At 46.9% G+C, this 13,990-nt stretch overlaps 1 protein-coding gene across 2 annotated transcripts in view; it reads right to left on the reverse strand.

Moving 5' to 3' along the window:
* LOC135201386 (BRCA1-A complex subunit Abraxas 1-like) overlaps positions 1-11,313 on the reverse strand; it is a 118,565-nt gene extending 107,252 nt beyond the window's left edge. The window contains exon 1 of one of the 2 annotated variants that reach the window (XM_064230252.1): positions 11,047-11,313. In XM_064230252.1, coding sequence (XP_064086322.1) covers positions 11,047-11,124 — 78 coding nt within the window. In that variant the 5' untranslated portion in view covers positions 11,125-11,313. Of the gene's footprint in view, positions 1-11,000 lie in introns of both variants that reach the window. The other variant, XM_064230253.1, reaches the window with a different exon arrangement.
* Positions 11,314-13,990: the final 2,677 nt, after the last annotated feature.

A 13,990-nucleotide genomic window follows, 5' to 3' on the forward strand; every position in this document is an offset into this window, starting at 1 on the left:
CAGCAGCCTAGGAAGCGCCCAAGGGCTGAGTGAATGCTATATTGACATCAACCTGAGTGACCCGGAGAATATTTCTTTCCTCCATGACCTTCCCCAAACCCTATCCCTTGTTGTTAGTCTTAAGTGCCGCTCCAGAGTCAATTTTTACAAGTCCACCCTCTCCAAGAGTCACTTTTGTTGAGTCAAAAATTAACCATTCTTGCCCAGCCCTAATGATAAGCATAGTCAGTAATTGTACTGCTAGCCTAAGCAAGAATTCTGAGTCAAGAGTTTGTGAATAAATTAGTGGAATTATTTTACTTCAGACAAATCATTATTATATTTAGGACTTGGAAATATAATTTTCTGGGGAGTGTACAACGCCAGGAACAGTTTACACAGATGAAAACAAACCTAACCTTTCCTAGAATGCCATGTCCTGACTTAACCAGACCGTACCTTCCTGCCCTCATTTAGGGCAACATTCCCAAACTGGCAGGAGGCCTTCGACTCCCTCCAAAGCCAAGGGACACTAAATATCAGAAAAATGGACTAAGCTTCTACTCAGACATAGGGTCAAGAGCCTGATCCTGCCATTCTGCAATCTTTGTTTGTGATGTAAGTTTTGAACATATCTGATATTTGTCTAATAATTATCAAACGAGTAATTTTAGAGATAGTGGATCCAACCCTTAGGCCTTGTGTCCTACAATTTGGGGACCACACTAGGAAAATGACAATTTGTCGAAGATTGCATTTTTCCTAACTATACAAACCTGAGGTCCTTTAACAATAGGAAGTAGCTAGCGGCAGCTGGAACGGTCGTAAGCTTCGAACAAGGGGAGAACGGTAGTAACTGCTTGTCCGAACAGTCGCGCTGGGAGGTAAACAAACAACTTTTGCTTTTGGCCCATGCAAAATACGCAGAGTGAGGGGTGGCATGAGGAGGGACTATATGTAAAGGACCTCAGGTTTGTATAGTTAGGAAAAATGCAATTTTCGACAAATTGTCATTTGTTCCGATACGTAATACAAACCATCGGTCCTTTAACAATATTAAGACTCACTTCTTGGTGGGAGGAATCTGAGTCTTTTGATGAACAGACTGGTGTTCGTCCATCCCTGGAATGCCTCCCTGGTCGTAAGAGCGAGGGAGGGATCCAAGCCTCTGTCCGATTGATCGGGGTGTGCACCGCAAGGACAATGGTTCATGGACCTCTGGGCCAAGTACTAAGAGAGAGGCAAGCGTATTTCTTCGTACCAGCAAGCAAGAACTTGTTCCTGTTTGCAAGAGACAATCATAAAATTATGGGTTGTCTCAAGCTGGCATCCACTTCCTCCCCCTTGTTGGAGGAAGGTGGGGATATACGCTCCTATCCCTAGTGAAAGGCGAGGTTCCCGATTATCGTGTAATTATCGGGGATTCTCGTCTCGCTCACTTTGGACCGTGGTCTCGCCTAAGTGTTTGGAGATCGTAAAAAACTCGAACACACTGAATGCGCTAGAAATTCCGTAGAATTCTAAGCACTCTGCGAAACCCCCACCGAATTCGTTAAACGATATCGGCTGGTGGTCCTCTCGATTCCCGTAGAAATCGAGAATGGGGCAGGATCCCTCCTCAACGACCGGGACTTACGTCAGGTAGGACCCGAAGGTCCCCCGGTAGCACAGTCCCCAACGTGGGATCCTACAGAGAAATCTCTGTAGGATCCCTCCCATTTCCCTCGTAGCCGTAAGGAAAGAGGGAATGGGGGAGGAATTGGATACTCGCTCGCCTTCCCAATGGAACTAGCAGTTGGAGAAGAGTAGGAGCAGCCATCGCCTTTCTCCCACCCCCCTCCCCCCCGAGGAGGGTCACGAACTCGTGCTGTAGGTAAGCATCTGCCACCACTGTGAACTTCGTTTGGGTGGGGCTGATCGACACCTGACAGGAGAGCCAAAACCGTCCTCTGACTCATTCCAGTCCTCGTCGAGATCGAAACCTCTCAGGAGGACGGAAGGGGGGGGGGGGGGGGGGGAGAAGAGCTGCAATACTCTGAAAAAACGCCGCTGTCGCGGCAGAGGAGGGGAAGTAGCTTACCCGACCGGCTAGACCTGAGCGAGCCTTCTCGTCCGGAGACGAGAGGCTCTCCTGGTTCAGAACCGAGTCGAGAAGCTCTTATCGCGGCAAGCCCACCGTCAGTCTGGTTCCCTACTCGGGCTCGAGAACGACTTGAGCCGTGGAGCGGCGATCCTTTCCCCAGGTCGTTGCGCTGACGAATCAGTGCAATAACCTGGGCAAATTTACTCCGAATCTCGGAATTACAGCGTCTTGAGGAGTAGGACCGTCCAGTCCCTCCAACAAGAGCAGCTCCCAAGACCCTCCTCCTTCAGAAGAAGGACCAGCAACAGATCCCTGACGGTTGCCTCCAATCACTTGCGCGTACGTCCTGGCTGGTCCTAAGACCATACCTGGCACGTGCGGCGTCGTGACGGGATTGTGAGCGGCGCATCTCTCACGATCACTCCTATATACCTCGCTCTTCCTGGCGTATGCCGAGGAAGTTGAAGGTATCGGAGAGACAGACCTGACGCTACCCCCTCCCCCCCCCCCCCCCCCCCTGACGGTCGCCTCCAATCACTTGCGCGTACGTCCTGGCTGGTCCTAAGACCATACGTGGCACGTGCGGCGTCGTGACGGGATCGTGAGCGGCGCACCTCTCACGATCACTCCTAGCTACCTCGCTCTTCCCGGCGTACCCTGAGGAAGTTTAAGGTAGTGGAGAGACAGGACCAGCGTACGTGGGGGGCTGCAGCCGATCACCAACCCGCGGTGGGGATCGATCTGCAGGCCTGGCCGTGCTGCTCACCTGTGGCGAGCGGCTCGACTGAGGTCACTGAGCACGTCGACCCCGGTCCCGTGCGTCAGACGAGCTGCTGCTGGTCACCCTATCCGCGCGGTCCCTGTGGGAGCGGCGGTCAGGTGACTTGCAGAGCTCATTTTCGCGGTGAAATGAAAAACGTGACTCCTCAAGGCGCGTCAAACCGCTGGTACCAGCCAAGGCTGGTACCGATGGTCGGGGGGGACCTACTCCCAGCCTCAGCCCGTGGCTGGTCAGAGACCGTCACGTCTACCAGGGTTACCAGCTGGTCGCTGCAAGGGCGGCCGCTGGCCTGGCGAGAGTCACATGAGCGGCTCTCACCAGCTTCTGCTCCGTGCCGCGGTCCTGGCGCCGAGCGAACTCTGGCGCCAAAATTTTGGCTATACGCTCTCCCGCGGGAGATCGTATACTCGGAACTTCTCGCGAACGAGAGACCGAGCCGGAACCTGGCGTAGCGGCAGCGCCGCAAACACCAGGCGAGGAAGTACCGGTGGTAGTCGGTACGCCTCTGGTCCCCGTCTTCTTCTTCCTTGTGGAAGAGGAGACGGACCCTGTTCCCGAAAGAGCAGGAGGACCGGCAGAAGAACCCCCCCGTCCCACGGCGTGGAACGAGCCCTTAGAAGTTCCCGAAGGAGTCTTCTTAGGGGGGAAACCCGTGGGCTTACCAGCTGGCGCTGCGAGAGCGGCCGCTGGCCTGGCGAGAGTCACCTGAGCGGCTCTCACCAGCCTTCTGCTCCGTGCCGCGGTCTTGGCGCCGAGCGAACTCTGGCGCCGAAACTTTGGCTGCACGGTCTCCCGAGGGAGAGCGTACACTTGGGATCTCCCGCGAACGATCGTGACCGAGCCGGAACCTGGCGTAGCGGCATCGCCGCTAGCACCAGGCGAGGAAGTACCAGAGCTAACCGATACTCCTCTGGTCCCCGTCTACCTCTTCCTTACGGAAGGGGAGACGGGCCCCGCTCCCGAAGGAGCAGGAGGACCAGCAGAAGGACCCCCCGTCCCACCGGGGTGGGACGGGCCCTTAGAAGTTCCCGAAGGAGACTTCTTAGGGGGGGAGGCAGCCTTCTTCTTCTTCGGCTTATGGGCCTAGAAGTCGAAGGGAAGAGGCAGCAGCAGACGATGAAGACGAAGATGACACCTTCCTCTTCTCGTCAGCTCACGCAGGACAGTCGTCAGGTCCTCCATCTAGGCCGGAGCCGGGGCTATTGCCGAAGCAACACGGCCCGACTGCACCTGTCCGGAAGGACCTCTGGGACTGGGGGAAGACACACCGTGGGCAGGACCAGCATGGACAGGCTCAGGAACCAGGAGCGACAGGAACAGCAACCAGCTCAGGAGCGGCAGGAACAGCGGCAGCGGTAGACCCAGAAGGGACAGCCAAGCCAGCAGCGGGAATCACATCAGCGGCAGGTACGGCAGGCCCAGCGATCGCCTCGTAGAATCATCGGCAGCCAGCGGGAACCTGGGTACTGGCGGCCGGTCCAGGGGCGAGCTGCTGGAACAGCGGAAGTCTGGGGCAGGCAACACGAAGAAAACAGGCGGCGGCGGCAACCCCCTCGGTACGGCGGCGGCCCTAGTAGCAGCAGACGGCGTCACCGACACAGCATGGGGAGTGTAGACCAGGCGGGGGGGAGCAGCATAAGCGGCCGTGGAGGTAGTAGTGGAGACCGCCCCAGACCTCGCTAGACGCTGCAGCAGCCCGTGGATGCTAGGCACGCCCTGCCGCCGCGGTGGTCCATACCTATTCAAGGTCGTCTCCCACGGATGTAGCACCTGCGGTAGCACAGATAGATTAGTAAGAGGGGTTTTCTCACGCACGGGGGGAAGACATGCCCCACCCCGAACGCAAGGAAGACCCCAAATACAAAATACAACGAGGAAGCTGAGCGGGGGGCAGGAAAGAAGACGAAGAATCGGATACCAAGGGAGTCGCGGGAGAGCTTTCCGACGACTTCCTGGCAGACCTTCGCTTCCCCTACCCCCGCACAGCAGTGAAAAGTAATATGAAAATGAAACAGAATACTGCCCTTGCGATTCACTTCATAGAACTTAAGGGGAAAAGCTCAATTCCCGGGTAAGAGCGGAAACTTGATCCATAATAATATGATGTTATTATAAAATATATATGAAAATGAAACAGAATACTGCACTTGCGATTTCACTTTCACAGAAAATAATCGTAAGGATCAATTCCCGGGTAAGAGCTAAAATTGATCCAAATTAAAATTTATGCAAATAAATAAATGAAAATGAAAAGAATACTGCAATTGCGAATCCACTTTCATTGCATTTTATCATACAAAATAAAAGGCTCGTGCCGAGCGCAATCACGCTCTCGGCAACGAACGCACAGGGCAAAAATATAATGAAAAGAGTACTTACATTTTTCAATTACACAGTTTCGCCCAAAATACATGACTCGGCGCGAGCGCGCCCGCCCTCGGCACCGAGACATAATTCAAGGGTTCAATTCATGAAAAGAGAGGAAATCGCCGCATCTACGGCGATAGCTCCATGTTGGTTCATAATTTAGTAATGAAAATGAAAACAGTGTACTTACAGTTTCATTTTCAAGTCAAACAAACCATTAGTAGAAAACACAATATAAACAAAGCATACGACGATGAAGCGGGCAGAGAGCGATGACGAACACGTCCTTCACACCCGCGACCGAAAGCAAAAGTGATTTGTTTACCTCCCAGTCGCGCAGCGCGCTACTGTCGGACAAGCAGTTAACTACCGTTCTCCCCTTGTTCGAAGCTTACGACCGTTCCAGCTGCCGCTAGCTACTTCCTATTGTTAAAGGACCGATGGTTTGTATTACGTATCGGAACAATAAAGACTTCCAACACGTGGAAGAGTCCCTTGAGGAGATGATCCAATTCCGAAATGCCCCAAGTCACACGGGCAGAGTTCAGTCCTTGTCTTCGAGATGCGTCTACTAAGGTAGAAAAATCTGCTTCAGCAGAGGACGGGAGAGAAAGACCCATATTTTCTCCCGTTTGGTACCAAATGCCCCTTCTGCCAGCGAGTCTCGCTGGGGGCATGCAGAAGACCGTCCTGACTAGTTCCTTCTTGGTATCCATCCAAGTATTAAGAGACTGAAGAGCCCTCTTCATGGATATAGTAAGTCTCATTTTCAAGAAAGATGAGGATTTAGGCACCTTTGCGCTTGAAAACAGAGAGCGCGGAGAGGGAGGAGCGGCAGGAGTTAACGCGTCCCCATATTCCTCAAGAAGAAGTGCCGTTAAGACTTTGTAGCTGGAAAGTCCTTCCCTACCGCGAGCCTCGTCTTCAGAATTCTCGTCCATCTCGGGATCCAAATGAGAATCTCCAGCAAAAACAGGAAGTCTTCTATCCGAGGGAGACAAACTCCTTATAGGAGAGGGACTCAGAGAATGTACAGAGTCCCTCTTGACAACAGTAGACGTCTCACGTCTGGTTGGAGCATCAAGTCTGATAGACGGATGACGCTTGTAAGACGCCTCGCGTTTGGTTGGCGCCTCTTACCTAGCTGTCTCCTCGGATCTGGATGACGCCTCGCGTTTGGTTGGCGCCTCTTACCTAGCTGTCTCCTCGGATCTGGATGACGCCTCGCGCCTGGAAGACGACCCTCGCGCTCGGGCTGGCGTCCTGGCTGACTGCTCTCGTCTGGATGACGCCTCGCGCTCGGCTGGCGTCCTGGCTGGCGCCTCGCGCCTGGCTGAATCCTCACGTCTGGAGGACGCCTCGCGCTTGGCTGGCGTCCTGGCTGGCGCCTCGCGCCTGGCTGACTCCTCACGTCTGGAGGACGCCTCGCACCCTGTTGACGTTCTGGCTGGCATCTCGTGCCTGATAGGCTGCACATATCTGGAAGACGTTTCTCGCCTAGAAGACGTCTCTCGCACGGGAGGCGTCCTGTCCGGAGCCTCACGTCTGTCACGCGTTTCTCTTGCACTAGTTCTGAAATGCACATCCTCTTCTACATGTTTGAAAGAGGAAGCTTCATGTCTGGAAGGCGCCTCGCGCCTGGCAGGAGAAAGAGGACGAGACTTCTTGATAGGAAGCGCAACGTCCTTTTTGCGCATGGGATTTCTAGACAGAACTCCTACCAAGGAGGCTAGTTGTTCCTGCACAGCAAGTAGGATCCTCTTAGAAGCCTCCCCGGCGTCCTCCTCAATGGGAGGAGAGGGAGACCTCGAAGGAGAACGATCCGACACATCCATATATGGAGACGTAGGCACAAACTTCGCCTTCTTGATCGAGGAAGGAGCTTCATCAGAAAAGCGCTCAGGGCTCGAGTTCAAAGAAGGTTCTTTCCAATGCCTTTTCAGGGGCCTGGAAAGATCCGAATCCTTCCACCCTCGTTTAGGTGAAGGAGAGGGAGAAGAAGAGAAGCACTCTCGCAGGACGCTTTTCCTAACGCGGTCCTGAGCAGTCTGATGCGAAACAGAACCTGCTGAAGGGACGTCTGACCGTTGGGGATTCTCCACGACCTCCTTAAGGCTTTCGACTTTCCTTCTCCTCTGGGCATGGGAGCTTGGAAGAGGTCTAGGCCTGGGAGCGTCGCAGAGACGATCAAACGCCCCCTCCACAACACTGGGAGCACTCACTTAGCATTCACTTACATGTCACTGTCACTATCCTTACCTTTTAGGGCCGCCATTTTGGACCTCATCTTGTGGATAGTAGCCTTCAGGTCGGCGATTTCAGAAGCCGATTCTGAATGTAAAGCCTGTGAAAGTCCCGATATAGAGGGAGAATCAAAAACATTAGGATTAGGATAGATAGACTCAATAAAAGGCTCAATAGGCCTTGAATACACACCCTTTGATGCACGTCTCACTCTATCCCTTTCTAACTTCCTCAAGTAAGAAGTTAGAGTCTTCCATTCTTCAGCATTTAACCCCTCACATTCATGACAGGTATTAGATGAAGAACATTCACACCCCCTACATTTACGACATACAGTGTGAGGATCAACCGAAGCCTTCGGTATCCTCACCTTGCAGCCTACATTCACACACATTCTCACACTAACACTTGAATCAGACATACTGAGAAAAATCCAAATTCAGTCCACAGTAGCGAATGCCAAAAACACGATCCAGGTACGTCACCAAAAAGTCCGAAGAAACGATGATCAAATGCTTTGAAATAAGATTTCAGGTCAGGAGGTAGTAACAACAATGTTGATACCACCGGCGACAGAGAAAATATGATCGAAAACGGGAATGGTTTCTAGTCCTGCCACCCAGGGCAGGCCGGTAGATCACCTGACCTACCTGTAGTGAGTGGCGCGAAATTTGAATTTCTGTCGGGGACGACGGAGTCTTAGCTAAGTATATATCTGACAGGTAAGTTGATTGTATGAAAATCAACACTTTTGCTTGTTGCAAATTGGTATGTGTTTACCCTCCATACTGGGCATAAAACTTACACAAAACCGCGGAAATAAATGAAATTAGTGTATCTATTTGTCGTATATATACATATTACAGCAATTTTATCATTACTGCATTACTATGACAACTAGAATTCATGGAAATGCATCGGCGTATGTGTGAAGCTCCACTAGATTGGCAACAATGAGTCATTTTGCCGTCGCGTCATCTGCTCGTAAGTACGTACTTCAGAAATATCTGTAATTTTTCAGGGTTAATTTGGTTGCAAAAAAGGGATAATAGACATGAATTAAACATTTTGAAGTAACAAAGTAAAGTTAAACTAAATAATGAGTAAAGTAAACAATTAAGGGAATAAAGCTTTGCATCTCATAAACCATGTACTCGTGTGCTGTCCATAACTGTGTTTGTAGAGTGAGCGCTTAGGAACCAGGAACCGCAGCATCGTTCAAGTGCAATTTGGAGTGAATTAAGACCAAAATGTGTATAATTACAATCAAATAAGCACTGTGGAGTTTCAGTTGTGATGGCAGTGAGGATAAAACCACCGATTACAAGGTAAGAATGAATTTCAGTTCAAACCATGACCCCGGGAATAAAAAGTTTCATACTTTCACTAATATAGGCAACAAAATATTTTATTGTGCTGATTACAACTGCAATCTTGAGTAAGATCAATAAACGTTACATATATACGCTAACATTGTTCAAATGAGTGCTGGGAAGGCTGGGGAAGATGGTGGCTTGGCTGTGGTTACGAATGGCAAGTCACGCGGCTATCGCCATATTGGATTTCAAAACTGCCTTGAAAACAAATTTTACGAAGAGCTCGCATGCTTATTTTAGTTCGTATGGCGCTTTCATATATCATATTATGTTGACGAAACTTCAATCTTTTGAATGGTATGCTTAAAGATGTATGTAATTGTATTCTTGTTTCACCAATTAAATATTGAGTGAATAAGGCCGAGCCAGGCGATGACGATGGATCGACTGCGGTTGTTTACCCTATGTAGATGCAACTGCATTGACAACATTGACGTTTGGTTGTTTACCCACACTGAGTGTGGTCAAGGCGGCAACGCTGAGGACCATACAAAATGAAGTGTGCATCAGTCCACACTACAAAGGGTCAGCTGGACTTTCTATCCACTTAAGTAGCTTGCATTTGTTAGTACTTTGTATTTGAAATGCACTTTTTGAAGCAGACAATTTTAGAAAGGTGGGGGATGACATCCTGACAGACAGTTAAAGGGTGCATGGGCTGAAAAAAATTGAGAACCACTCCATTAGAGTAAGGGCCTGTTACCTTAGGTTAGGTTAGGTTACCTGTGGTTGGTTAACCCACAAAGTGCGGAGCGTCGCTAAAATCAACGCTTTATATGCTGCGTAAGGGCAACGCCAATATTTGCGACGCTTTATTTTAAAAAATCGCTGTTAATTTAGCCCCTCCCTTTAGCTCTGTTTGTGACGTCAAGAGTCTCACCAGCCATTCAGCTCACTCTTGGACATAAAAGATGTCATATTTCTCTTAATCATAGGTATAAAAATAGCATAATTGTAAACCTTCCGTCAGCCCCGGGGGGCGGGACCAAGGAGGCTTTCATATCTTGAATTTACGTTTGAATTATATAAATCTTTGTTTATATTGTAAATTTTGGTGATAATGGCTTTTGATGATGATGCTTATTCTTTTCCATCAAATACTGATATAGAGACATATAATTATAGCAACGATGACGATAGTAATATTGGTTTAAAAGTAGGTTTGCATATGCCCGTTAACATACACACACATATACACGGATTCAACCAATTAATAATTGCTGTATATATATTGCAATCTTATAGGTGTTTCTTGAATAGCTAAGGAGTAATGTCGTCGTGAAAAAAATGTGAAATTATCTCAGAAAATACAGCATAAAGCATTCCAAAACTAAAATGCATTTTTTAAAAAGAACGGTTTCTTTCCAAATTGTATTCTTTTTAAATATTAATTTTCTAAATATCTTGTATTTCATATTTTATTATTAATCTGCGAAACAAGGAGAATACAACCATGTATAACATTAGGTGATAAGTTAAAAAATTAGCAAGTACCTAGGGTAAAAAACCGCATAGTACAGGGGTGGACCATGTACGATCAATGTGTACAACCCCAAAAAAAGTACATTATAACGCGTCCTGACATCGGAGATGGGCATCAGTCGCGACTTCTTGTTGGTGAGAAACGGAGCTAAAGACCTCTACTCCGGTGTCAGGACGCGTTATATGTACTTTTCTTGGGGTTGTCCACATTGATCGTACATGGTCCACCCCTGTACCATGCAGTTTTTTACCCTAAATATTGGTACCATTACTGATGTTGTTAATGCATAATATTGCCGTCGTCCTTTGGTAGCAACCCCCTAGCACCTCTTGGGTTAAATAATTCTTAGATCTACCAGATCTACTAATTTGCTAAGAAAATTAATCTCAAAACGCCCAAAGCACACATTACATTTCGGGATATTGCGAATATTTTCATGTCAAAAATGCGATATTACCTAGGTAGCTGATGATTTCAAGGAAAATTCTACCAAAACTTGACGTACCTAAACTTACAAGGCTAATTATAGTAGCTAGGTAATTAACATATACTAGGCTAGGTAGTAAGCCTAGTAGTATTCGGCCTACCAACGACTAGCTAGGGCTAACTCAAACTTATGCTAGGCTACAGTATAAATATCATATTCCGAGTACAAATAGGCTACAGGAATCTATTTTGAATACCTACTAGCTAGTCATAGGCTAAGTAGGTAGGCTAATCTCCATGATACTACCTGGGCATGTCCAGTTCGCAATTGCTCATACAGCAAAGACGACAACACCGCCCCGGAACAGCTGACGCGGACATTCATTCTTCTTTTGGTTGCAGCAGCTCAAATGTTTAGCAAGATTCTAGACTAGCCACATCAATAAATTACACCACCGTCGCACAATACACAAGCAACTTGAATGCAACACTTTATCATTTGACACTTTCTGAATCTCGATTCTCTTTGGAAGAAGAGGAACTTGGAACAGAGGCGGATTTACAATCAGCTCTCCAGTTTATAACGCAACTATTATGCAGCGTTTTGAAAGGCAGAAAATTCTTAGTAATGCTTTTGAAAATTGGCTGGTGCTTTCTTAAAAGACTTACTATGAATATTACAATGTTTTTTCTGGAATCCGAGTTCGTTTCTGTAAGTCCTGCAGCCCACGGAGCTAAGTTTATCAACTATTCACTGAAATACGAACAGACTTTAGCCTATTCATCATACTGTCTATGTTACAGTCAAAGACTTTGGTTACAGTCTTAGGCCAAATGTAATGTAGCTTTAAAGGGTTGTTAAGTGAAGACGAAATGTATTTGCGACTGAGCTAAATCGTTATTGTCTCTTTCATTTATTATTTGCAATCGGTATATTTATTATTTGCAATCGGGTTACCTTAAGTGCAACATTCAGTCGCCTTTTCGTAGTGTATTAGCTTGTCTTTTATCAGCACAGGTCCTTGTGATGTAGCACTGAAAAAAGAGAATTCTGTGCTTTCTTGAGGAATCCTTAAATATGAAGTATGAAGTTATGCATGCCATGCTAATGTTGTAAATTATGATGGTGTTTATAACACATTATCATAATAAACTAATAACATTATAATAACTAAAGAACATTTTAGAGTCCCTGGGCAAGTCTGACAGCCGCAAATATTGGAATATTTATGCAAAAAGAAAGCCAACTACAGTTTCGGAAGACGTAATTTTTGTTGGTGTCACTATAGTAGACGGTCTACCTAGGGGAACAAATGTTTTTCGTCGTGTTTAATACTTATCACTCGGGGACCTAATTGCAGTTGGGGACATTTGATCCCCGAGGGGCTACAAATAGTACTAAACACGGCGAAACTGTAGTAACTCTCAGGTAGACTGCCTACCATAGTAGAAACAAGCAGGTAGACTACCAACTATAGTAGCATCTTTTTGGAACCTTTAAGTATTGATAACGGTTAAGTTTCAGATGGCATCAGGCTACTTTGTCTAGGTGCACTAGAACAAACCTCGAGTCATTTAAAAGAAATGAAAATTTATTGATAATCGGCGATTTTTTTTCCTGGGAGGCTCGGAGTTGGAGTGCATTCGATAACGTTTGGGAACTTTCGTTTCTTTATTGTTTCCAACTTCGAACTGTCTCCGAAATGATCGAAGTTGTTCGTCAAAAATGTATGATTTCTGCAACTCCGTCCTTTTCTAAACCTGATTGATTTTCCCGTAAGAAGGTAGTGCCGTCAGTGCACCTCACGGGGGCCACTGTAGGCATTATCAAAGGTTCTTTGTAGCGTCCCTTCGGCCCTTAGCTGCAACCCCTTTCATTCCTTTTACTGTACTTTCATTCATATTATCTTTCTTCCATCTTGCTATCCACTCTCTCCTGACAATTATTTCATAGTGTAACTGTTACACCTTTCAAACCTTTTTGCTCTCAACTTCCTTTCCAGCGCTGAATGACCTCACGGGTTTCAGTGCTTGGCCTTTGGCCTAAGCCCTATTTTCCATTCCTAACCCAGATTGGTCATCTAAAGTTATTTCATACTTTCTTTCTCTGACTTGTTTAGAATATGCAGAGTGAATATTTTCACCACAGTAGACCTAACTGAACTTACAGTCAGGAGCGTTGCTTTGATATCTTTGCTATGACTTCCCGCTCTCAATAATCAGGATTTGATTCCTCATTCCATTTTGGTTTCAGCCAAATTCATTTATGCAGTCCATCATAGCCTGGGCTTTCCATCTCCTAATTTCTTTATAATTGAATCTACTTCCGCTCTTTGACAGGTATTTTCCTCTTTTTCAATTCACACATGCATATTTCATTAACAATTCTGTGGGCGTTAACTCTAATGAAACTCTGAATACTTGTCTTTGTTAGTATAACCAGCCACTTTTTCAAGATATTCTTTATTATTTAAATTTCACTCTCTAGTCTCGAGAACTTAGCAGTTAGCACCTATTCCTACAAGTTCCTTTAGCTTTTGTATATTTATTGTATCCCAAGCCTCATCCGTCATCCGAAGGCTCCGATTTCCGTCTTGTTAGTTACCTCATATACCGGTAGTTCTTTTTCAGCCGACTGATTTACAGTTATGATATTAATCCAGTCCCCACTGCGTGACTGTACCTCTTCAAATATTTCTAGAACTGCAAATCTGTTTCGATATTTAAATGTTAAAACCTCTCGGCTTCCGTCCTCAATGACATGTCAGTTTTAGTGTTGCAGTGCTGGAAAAGCTAAATTCAGGGAACTATTTCAAGTTTCACATAGTTTCCAGAGAAAAGCGAGAATTAGAGCAATATTTAACTCGCTGATTTGCTGGATACGAAGAGGAAACAGCATCTAGGAAGCACAAGGCCGTTTGCAGAGTCAACGGGGCTAAGAAGAAGAGTTTCTGGTAAAGCTTCCTTGCAGGTCCATAAAGTTGGTCTGATCTTGTTTCTGTGGCTTGCTTAAATAGTGGGTGTTTAATGTTGAGTAGCATAACTCTGGGTGGATGCACCCAATCTACTACGTCAGCGGCGGGCAAACACCGAACCGAGGGCAGCACATGGTCCTACGGGGTTCTATACATTTTTGTGAGTGAACATATTATTTTGCATATAAAATATAAATTTATATGCATGAGTTATACGTCAATATCCCATTTTTCATTGTTGGGAAAGGAGAAAGTGCCTGCAAATATGTGCTAAAA

Source organism: Macrobrachium nipponense, chromosome 28, assembly GCF_015104395.2.
Source record: "Macrobrachium nipponense isolate FS-2020 chromosome 28, ASM1510439v2, whole genome shotgun sequence".
Lineage (NCBI taxonomy): Eukaryota > Metazoa > Arthropoda > Malacostraca > Decapoda > Palaemonidae > Macrobrachium > Macrobrachium nipponense.